At 41.4% G+C, this 10,631-nt stretch overlaps 1 protein-coding gene across 3 annotated transcripts in view; it reads right to left on the bottom strand.

Annotated features, from left to right (window-relative positions):
- Positions 1-9,056: 9,056 nt before the first annotated feature.
- FZD6 (frizzled class receptor 6) overlaps positions 9,057-10,631 on the bottom strand; it is a 50,800-nt gene continuing 49,225 nt past the window's right edge. For all 3 annotated transcript variants that reach the window (XM_073679701.1, XM_073679699.1, XM_073679700.1), the window contains one exon: positions 9,057-9,896. In XM_073679701.1, the coding sequence (XP_073535802.1) occupies positions 9,758-9,896 (139 nt within the window). In that variant the 3' untranslated portion in view covers positions 9,057-9,757. The remainder of the gene's footprint in view (positions 9,897-10,631) is intronic.

Genomic DNA, 10,631 nt, shown 5'->3' with positions numbered 1-10,631 from the left:
GGATGGGGGAAATTATTCCAGGAAAAGTCCAGGATGGAGGACATTATACCTGGAAGTGACCCACTGTATATATTTAATATATTTAATTAGCATCTAAATATGTTGCATTCTGCTGCTTAGAACAACTTAAATGAATGCTTAGTGACTTCTTGGTATCGTAGCCCATAAGAAGATTGCTTGTAAACTGGGGGCGGCTTGTGGCAGACTGATCTTAATAGACATATGGCTGTCATTAGAAGACATGGATATTGAGTTTGTTTTATTTATGCATGAACCATCATGAATACAGGCACCAGTGAAAGGAAATTTGGAAAGTTTGGTAGAACTGTTCAAAACTACAGAATTCTGGAAAATCTATCTATGCAATTACCAACCGCGCCGGTCCTGTCAATTTGTGGTTAGGGTTTGTGTTAACCACTTTTGGACCAGGACACCACAATAGACACAATCCCAGAAAATTTGGGACAGTTGGCATACAGTCATAAGAAAAACTAAGTACACTTAAAATTACGTAAATCAGCCTGAAATGAACAACTCGTGACAGATTACAACGTGTCATTATTTATTCAACAAAAACTAGGCTAAAAAGTAGAAGCAGTGTGTGAAAAATTAAGTACACCCTTACTGCTTTCATAGGAATTAAGAGGCTATGTAGCAGTCAGGTGCTGCAAATCAAATGCAAATTTGACCCCCACTATAAAAGCAGAAGTTTTGGCACTTTGCTGGTCTGCAGCATTCAGGCGTGTGTTACCACAATGCCATTGAGGAAAGACATCGGCAATGATCTTAGAGAAGCAATTGTAGCTGTCCATCAATCTGGGAAAAAAGTTAAAAGACCATTTCCAAACAATTTGGAGTACATCATTGTACAGTGAGAAAGTTTATTCATACGTGGAAACCATTTAAGACAGTTCTTCCCAGGAGTGAATGTCCCAGCAAATTCATGCCAAGATCAGACCATGCAATTCTCAGAGAATTGCAAAAAACCCAAGAGCTACAGCTCAGTCTCCAAAGGCCTCTGTTAGTATGTTAAATGTTCAAGTTAATGATGGTGCAATTAGAATTGTTTCATGGGGTGTACTTAATTTTTCCCACACTGCTTCTACCTAGTTGTTGGTAAATAAATAATGAAATAATGACATCCTGTAATTTGTCACGTGTTGTTGTTCATCTGAAGTTGTATTTAGCTAATTTCAAGATCTTTTAAAGGATCAAATGTTTTGTTTTGTGTCTTGCTATGAAAAACTGTGTGCAAATATTTAGTTCTAGGTCTCACATACACTACTGTATAACAGCTTTGTACAACTTCCGAGTTTTATGGTACCATAATACAGCATATGATATTGGGGCTTTACTATGCCCACTGTGGAAGACTACCTCTGTAGTGGTAGCCAAAATGGGATCACATGTTATAGAACATGGCGACTCTTATTCTTTATTCTTGACGTACAAAATGCAGGTAAAGCCTTTACATCCAGGCACAAAACACAAATTTACCCCTGCTCAGCTGATCACTAACTAGGTATCAGCTTCCTTGACTATACGGGTGGTCTACTAACAACCACCACCAAAGTGAAGACCAGCGGTGCTCAGTAAGAGTCTCTTCCATGGCTCGCTCACACGACCATAGATTCATGCAAGGGATTTGGGCCGATTATGTAAATGACACTTGGATCAAACTCTGATCAGAGTTTTATCCGAGTGTCAGCTTAGTGTGATCAGATTTTCTCGGATGACAGAAATGTAGCACAGGTGAGAAGATGGAGAACAAAATTTCTCCATCTTCTCCATTCTGTGACTTCACGGAAATCGGACTGCACCCAAATGTCATAGGCCGATGTTTTCCATCAATAGACTTGAAAGGCTGACTGTGATCCGATTTGTGCAGCAATTCGCAACCTGCTGTGATTTTTTTGTCTCACGTCAAATCATTTTATGAGAAAAAATAAAATGCTGATCAGCACTGCCCCATAGTATAACATTGGTCCATGTGCTATTCGATAAAACATTGGGTAGCACTCGTCCGAAGTATATGCTCTTGTGAGAGCCCTAACATACACCTTCTGCCTTTGCAATTTTCCTCCAACTAAAGTGCACACACCGCACATCTTTGTAAACCCAGTAACAAATCATTCCAGCACTTGGACCCAATTGAGGGCTACAGAGAAAACCAAACCGAGAAGAGAGGTACAGGCCTGTTTCCCAAACCTGCCCATCATTCCATACAAATTCAGATTGCATTGCTATCGCATATTTTGGTGCAGACATCTGCAAAAAAAAACTCAGCAGATAAAAAACACCATTTTTCCAGATGGGAAAATGGCCTTAAATGACTAGCAGTAATTTTTTCATCATTTGCACTTTACTTTTCTGGTCTGCAAATCAATGGGGGTCTGGATGCCAAGTCACCAATCAATCAGTCAATAGAAAAGAAAACAGTATCACACACATTCAATAGAAAGCGGAGTCATTGTAACCAGCGCTTTCTACTGAATCCGTACTCCGCACTGTGTGCACGCTCAGGCAGGAGGTGTGTGCTCCTGTATTCTGAGTTGCGAGCTTGTTCGTTGTATTTTAAGTGACTAGTGGGGTCTCAGGACTCGATCCCCTACCAATCTGTAGACAACTAGAGTGCCTGCAAAATATTTTAAAAACTGCTGAAAGTTTAGTTAGTCTTTAGGGTATGTGTATGCAATGTTTTTTTTCATGCAAAAAATACTTAAAAGAATGAACATTTGCATTTCTACCTAAAAATGACTTGCAATAGAAGAAAAAGAGCTTTTATTATACTTACCTAGGGGTGGTCCCGTCCCAGGGGTGTCGCTCATCCTGGTCCAGCGCCGCCCTTCTTCTTTCCACTACTTCTTGCTTCTTGTGGATGATGTGTCCCTAAGCCATCCACACAGGGCACCAGCATCGCGCTCCTGCGCAGGCGTACTTCTTGACCTGACGAGGGTAGAGCAAAGAATTGCTGTGCGCATACGCCGGGGCCCTTTCACCTATTCCAGCGCATGCGCACTGCAGTACTTTGCTCTGCCCTCGTCATGCCGGGGACACTGTGTAGATTACATAGGGACGCCTCATTCACACGAAGCAAGAAGGAGGATAGCATCGCAAGAAGAAGGGAGGCGTCGGATCAAGAACATCAACACCCCTCAGACCGGAGCACTCCCCCAGGTGAGTATAATGAAAGCTCTTTTTCTTGTCTTGCAAGTCGGATTGGGGGCTTATATACAGCATTATAGAATGCTGTATATGAGGGCTGAAAGGTGGTGGCCGTATCTCATATCGCCGCTTCAAAGAAAGTTACACGCACTTTCTCTTTATATCCACCAGGTGTTTTTCAAAACCTGAAGCTGGAAAAAATATGCTAAAGAGACTAAACATACGACCAGCAAAGTGATTATTACAATAGAAATGAGAGTTTTTCAAGCTTTTTTTTGGGGAGCGGATCTGTTCCAAAAAAATCAACCAACTTTGTACACATTTACTCTTAAACTTACAAGCCACTGGACTTCTGAACCACTCTTCCCCATATATGACTGCCTTGTGATTCCGTGTTACGGACACATTCTACTCTTTTTTTTTTTGTTAGTCTTGTCCTCCAATAAGTTGATCGGAGGGTGATCAGCTCTACTCCGTGAGGATATCAGTATAAAGCACGGACGTGTCGGGTCCTCGAGGGCTAGAGTCGCTCTTTGTAGCCACTCTCCACTGTTCTTATTGCAGCTAATATGGTTTTGGACATCCCCTGGTTTAGATCCGCTTTAGAATTCTTCCTTGTTTTCTTACACCATGCGTGAAGCAGTTTCTCCACTTCTCATACCTTCTTACTGGTCCTTATGATGTCATTGTGTAGTTATTGCTTCCACATTCATTGCAGGACAATGGAGGAACAGGTTTGTGCGCTCTCTGAAAGGAGAAAGATGAAAAGAAACGGAGTGGCGTCCTCACAATGCAGCCGCGGAGTCAGGAACGTAACTATGTATACAGGGAAACAATGCTGCACATGGCACATTCATACTGTGTCAGTGTTACCCAGGGCTCGACACTCTCCTTTCATACACTCCAACAATAAATCACTTTACGATAAACACCCCATGTTTAATGGCCCCTACCGGCATAGCAGTCAGGGCCGCGGATTGCCAAACATTATGTCACGGAGCATTACCATGATATAAAGGCTGCCCTTACCCTACAACAACAGAAAGGCCTAGTTCATACAGTTCTGCACCGCGCTTTGTATTTTTCAAGGTAATTTTTTCCAAGTATTGCTTATGTGGTATGATGGATGGATTTTTTTTTTTTTTTAAAGTGGTTGTCCAAGAGTAGAAACACAAGACTGCTTTCAGAAACAGCATAAAATGTTACCCCTTAGATCCAAGTCTTAAGTCTCTCGCCCAGCCATTTCTGATCTCTTGCTTTGCACTGAGGAGGGGCAAACACCCCAAAATGCGTGTCTGTAAATTGAGATTCTGGTTGGACTTTTATCCTAAGTGATATGGCAAGGCTCAATATTGTTTTTTAGGATTGCTACTTCCAATGGGTGGTACTAGAGTTCTAGTCCTCTTCCTCTCTGAAGAGTCAATTTGCATATTTAATTTCCTAGAGGAGCATGCATGGCCTATAAGCCTATAAGTCTCCTCACTCTGACATGCCAGGCCTGGCTTGTCACTCTCCACAAGGAGAAATGTTACCCCTTTAGATTTCAGAAACAGCGAAACATGTCCCACAGTTGTGTCTGTTATATCAGCTGAGTTCTATTAAAAGTGAATGGCACTCAGCTGTAATACCACACACAACCTGTGGCCAGGTGTGGCGCTGTTTTTTTATTTTAAAGGAGCAGCCATGTTTTTTCTAATCCTGGACAATCAAGTTAAAGGAATACTGGCTCCACAAATAAATAAACAAAATTTAAAGATTTATATTTTAATTAAATAAGAAAGTTGCCCTCGCTTTGTGACTGCAGCATTTTCTGAAAGGCTTGCAAAAATCCTACAGAGAACAGAGAAGCTTAATCTTCTGCCATGTTCCATCTTTGAAGAGTGGCTAGCTGGGGGCACGGGGTTAACCGATCCTTTGTCCCATCTGCAAGATCCTATCCCAATATGTAGTAGGTGTAATAATAATAAAATTAGCAAATACCTCCAATTAGAAATGTAGTATAGTTCTTCTGATTCGCTATGTCTCTTTCCTCATGTGCAGGCACTGCAGAACCTTAGGTATCTATGGTTACAACAACTGATCTAGTGACAGTTAGCTAGATGCTAGTGGTCGTAACCATGGATACCTAAGGTCCTGCAATGCCCTGCACATGAGGAAAGAGACATAGCAAATCAGAAAAACTATACTACATTTCTAATTGGAGGTATTTGCTAATATTATTATTATTACACCTACTACATATTGGGACAGGATCTGAGAGATGGGAATACCCCTTTAAATTTACCTTCAACCTTAAAAAACTATGAAACTATAATTGTAATATAACCGTGCATGCTATGACTTTATCATTAGGGGTGCGGGATTACCGATTGGTATGAAAAGGGGAAAAATAAAAACTCATTTTCTGCAGGAGCTCAGCACTCCTCCTCCCTGCCCTGAACTGTGCAATCTACCAAGCTGCAGGAAGCAACTTAGTCTCTGCAGCATCGGAAGAGAGCAGCGGCACTGGAGCTGGGCAGATCCAGCAATCCGGCAAGCTTCAGAGCAGCGCTTACAAGCTTTATAGAAAAGAGCTTGTAAGTGCTGTGCTCCTTACCTGAGAGATTGACCGCTGCTGTGTGCTGTCCTCTGAACCCAGGCAACAAGCTGCAAACAATCCCTTCATTCTTGAGAACAAAGAGGCTTTTTAAAAGGACAAGTAAATTGCTAAGTTGCCTGTTTTTTCAATCACTTTGCACTTTTTCCTATTTATTAACCTGCCCAGTTCATCATCCTTGGAAAATGTGGAGAAATTCTGATAAAAGGATCTATTTTCCTGCCAGAATTATACACGATTGATTAAAGAGGTGATAGAAGTCTTTGCAGACTCACATAGAAAATCAAAAAAGAAAAAACTAATTTTCTTTTCATGCATTTTTAGCTTTTGTTTTAAATACAAGTTAAAGGAAACCTGAAATGTAAAAGAAAAAAAAAACGCTATTAATCTGCAGATGTATGTTTAACTTGCAGATTAATAGCGTTATAAGGCTGTGTGGGCCCCCACTGAAAGCCGGGCTGCCGGGATGAAATTAGCTTTATGCCTCTGGCTTTCAGTCATAGGAGGTGCGGCCGGCACGCCTTCAGTCACCGCTCCGGCTGTAAACACGCCCCGCCACTGACAGCTGGCTGAGCAATGACGCTCTGCTGATCCAGCTGTCAATCAATGCGGGTGTAATTACAGTCACCGCTCACAGAGTAGTGATTGAAACCATGCCAGCTGCACCCTTATAATGGAAAGCCAGAAGCTTCCAGGAGGAATAAAGCTCATTTCCTCCCGCTAGCCTCACAGCTTTACCCTACACCTGCAGGTTAACAGTGTTTTGGGACATGACAGATTCCCTTTAATACACACCTCAAACTCTCTCCCGCGGGCAAAATCTAGCAGTCAGGGTGATTATATTTGGCCCGCGACACCGGTACTGCCCCCCATTATACTGTATGGAGGACTATGTGGGGCCCATTATTCTGTATGGAGGACTACGTGGGGTCCATTATTCTATATGGACGACTACGTAGGGCCCATTATACCAGTATGGAGGACTGTGTGGGGCCATTATACTGTATGGAGGACTGTGTGGGGCCATTATTCTGTATGGAGGACTGTGTAGGGCCCATTATTCTGTATGGAGGACTGTGTAGGGCCCATTATTCTGTATGGACGACTACGTAGGGCCCATTATTCTGTATGGACGACTACGTAGGGCCCATTATACCAGTATGGAGGACTGTGTGGGGCCATTATACTGTATGGAGGACTATGTGGGGCCCATTATTCTGTATGGAGGACTGTGTGGGGCCCATTATTCTGTATGGAGGACTGTGTGGGGCCCATTATACTGTATGGAGGACTATGTGGGGCCCATTATTCTGTATGGAGGACTATGTGGGGCCCATTATTCTGTATGGAGGACTATGTGGGGCCCATTATTCTGTATGGAGGACTATATGGGGCCCATTATACTGTATGGAGGACTATGTGGGGTCATTATACTGTATGGAGGACTATGTGGGGCCATTATACTGTATGGAGGACTATGTGGGGCCATTATTCTGTATGGAGGACTGTGTGGGGCCATTATACTGTATGGAGGACTATGTGATGTGGGGCCCATTATTCTGTATGGAGGACTGTGTGGGGCCCATTATTCTATATGGAGGACTGTGTGGGGCCCATTATTCTGTATGGAGGACTGTGTGGGGCCCATTATACTGTATGGAGGACTATGTGGGGCCTATTATACTGTATGGAGGACTATGAGGGCCCATTATACTGTGTGGAGGACTATATGGTGATTGCACCTCAAACTTTCTCAATTGTAGACATTTATTTAATAAATATCAAGGTTGGCACGTGACTTTGTCAAAGTTTTTTTTATTTTGGCCCTCTGTGTATTGAGTTTGACATCCCTGCGTTAATACAATGGAGACAGAATTTTTGGCTAAATGGCAGACCTCTACTATGTCAAAGTGTTGCCTTGTGCCTCCCTATGAGCTGCTGCACCCATGACTATGAGGTTATCAGACATTACGGGAATAAAAGCCGTGTTATCTGACTCCAGCACAATGATCCCAGTACAAATACATTCTCTGTTATTGTCTGGGCTGTGCTGTTTCTATGAAGTCTGGCTTCTATCTTTCTATCTTTATCAGTCTTTGGAGAATTATTTTGAAAAAAAGGAAATGTAGGAAACGATTCACTAAAGCAGGACATAAATAGTGCAAAGTTCTGGTGCGTTTTCACCCGTTAATGATCTGCACTCATTTATTGTTCTGTTTAGACAAGTCAACAACTGATGGGAACAACACGATGGTTAATACTGATGTTAGTAATCTTTTTATTTGCATCACATACTGTATGCTGTATACATGAGCGATGTGATAACGACGCTGGCATAATGATCTAATCAAGTGACAAACAACTGTTTTGGTCATCTGTCTAGTGATCGCCAGCAGGTTCACATAAGTTCACCAATTATCCACTTGTCGACACTTAAAGAGGATGTGCAACTTTGAGGACAATTTTATTTTGTAGTTACGTGCATATAATTGGGGCTGATAATTTTTGAAATTGGATTTTATTAACATTTTTTGCAATTTCCTTCTATATCCTCAGTTTAGCATTGTCCATTACTGGTTACATAATGAGTTAACTGAGAATCTTTCAGTCAGTCCACTATGATGATCTGACGGCGAATTTATAACTTTGGGTTTAAAGGCTCAATCTTTTTGCTCATGTTATATAAACCGCAGTTTAAGGAGTCTGGCCGGGGGTCGCTCTCCTCAGCCCATTAATAACAGAAATACATTCATCAGAGTCACCTGTTTGTGTGTTGATACCTATGAGCATGTTAAAAGGGGTGTTCCCATTTGGGAGATATAGGAAATAGAAAAGCGGTCTAGTAAGAGCGCTGTCTGATCCTTTTAATTGTCTTCATCCTGGGGAGTTTTTTGCTTGGTTTTACAGAGAAGCTTTTCCCATCCGAAAATCAGCCAGAATCTGAGGATCAGAGGGAGCTGCAACCGTACAGGAATTTTTCTAAACTATTGGCAACCTTGGAAGACTTAATTTTTTTGTAGTACCGAGTTGTAGGCACTGGGATAGGATCTTGGAGATGAGAATATCCCTTTAAGTTACAAACCACTGGTCTATAAGTACAATATGATGGTTTCTGAACAATACAGAGAGATTAAGGCATAAAATACCAGTAAATATATAGTAAATATCTTATTTGGAACAGATATTGTACGTCTTGGAAGTTTAGCATTTGTTGTTCTGTATCTATTTGTCTTTCCCAATCTATAACTAGGTCATAATTAAAACAAAACTAAAAAGTAAAAAAAAATAAAAACAGTTTATGAAAAATGTTGAATTTATTTTTCTTTTAAATAATTTTCAGTGTAAAAACTACTAAATTGACCAGTGAGCTGTAACATAACCAGTAGATGATCAGTAGACAGTGGCAGTAAGCCCATTCATTATCAGTGTGATGACTAACATAGAAGCAAGCCTGCAACCTACCTACAGGATGTGCATTCTCTGCCTTAGGCCACGTTCACACGTTCAGTATTTTACATCAGCATTTTTAAAGCCAAAATCAGGAGTGGGTGAAAAATGCAAAAGTGGTGACGTGTTTCTATTATACTTTTCCTCTGACTGTTCATCTCCTTAGCTTATAAATAGGGAGGTAAAATGCTACATATGAACATGGCCTTAGAGGAGAAAATGCATTTACCTTAAGGTTTCCAGAATATCTGTCAAATGTGTTAGGGAAGTCCATATATACAAATAGATTTAGAAATCTACATTACAAATGTAACAGAATACAGAAACAAGGGGAATGGTGGGGGCGGCCATTCTTTAGGATGGATCAGTCTCTAGCTGGTGTCCATGTTCTCAAAGCAAATAGTAATGAGCTGTGGCATACTGTACAGTAAATGCTTTGTATTGTATAAGTGCAAAACTTTTTACAGTCCAGTGAAACATCAGCGTCGGGTGTCAACTCAACGCTTCGTGCTATGAAAAATCTGACAATAGTCCTTTCCGTCCGATTCCTCATACAATCGGTGTGATGTTTCCAAGGTCCCCTTCTTTGTGGGCGAGTAACGGTGCAGACACATTGGTAGGACTTGGGGCAGAAGGTGGAGATTCAGGGTACGAGGCCGGATCACTCAAGTGGTTTTCAATAAGAAAACTGGAGAAAGACAGAAAAGACAAAATTAAACATACATTTTAAAAAAATCAAGATATTGAACCAAGAAGTCATTGGGCTCCGAACCAATATTTGAAAGAGGCTCACTATGCCACGACTTCCAAAGGGTGGCTCCTTTATAGTGTGTTGGACCTGTTGATTGTTCTGGAACCCAAAAGAAAAAGCAGTGGGGCAGCCGATTTCTTGGCCTCATTTTCAACGGGGAGAGAGGAAAAAGCAGCTGCCAAACACCTTTAGCAGCAGCTCATCTCCTCTGAAGACAGAAAGGTTCAGCCGTTGAAACTTCATCTGTCGGAGAGAGTCGGGAGGCCCCATAAATATCAGATGGTCGCTGGTCCTCCTGAAGTTGACAGGTTGAGTTGACTTTGATCTAATATGTATTGGGTCCCTTTACTCTTTTTGACTGCACCTTTTTGTTGGGCCGAAAAAAATATTGACTTTAAATTCTAAGAATAAAACAATATGGCTGGATTTTGCAAACAATCCAACTACTCATGGCTGCATCTGAAGAGAATGGCTGTGGATGTTGCAGGTAAGAAAGGCGCGCTTCCCACCGATGCTTCAGAGACATTAAGGAAGATCCCAAAATTTAATTGACATTTGCAACTTTATATAATATTAAATGTATTTCAGTTCTGGCTCCGGACGTTGATTCTACACTATGTTTTTGCCTTTACTTCTGATATGTTTTAAACTCATGAAAATTTGCTTTATTTT

The sequence above is a fragment of the Phyllobates terribilis genome, unplaced genomic scaffold (genome assembly GCF_046119375.1).
Source record: "Phyllobates terribilis strain yellow unplaced genomic scaffold, ASM4611937v1 Scaffold_4__5_contigs__length_816908805, whole genome shotgun sequence".
Taxonomy (NCBI): Eukaryota; Metazoa; Chordata; class Amphibia; order Anura; family Dendrobatidae; genus Phyllobates; species Phyllobates terribilis.
Note: the sequence above shows the minus strand (reverse complement) of the source record. Positions and strands in the feature narration are given on the sequence as shown.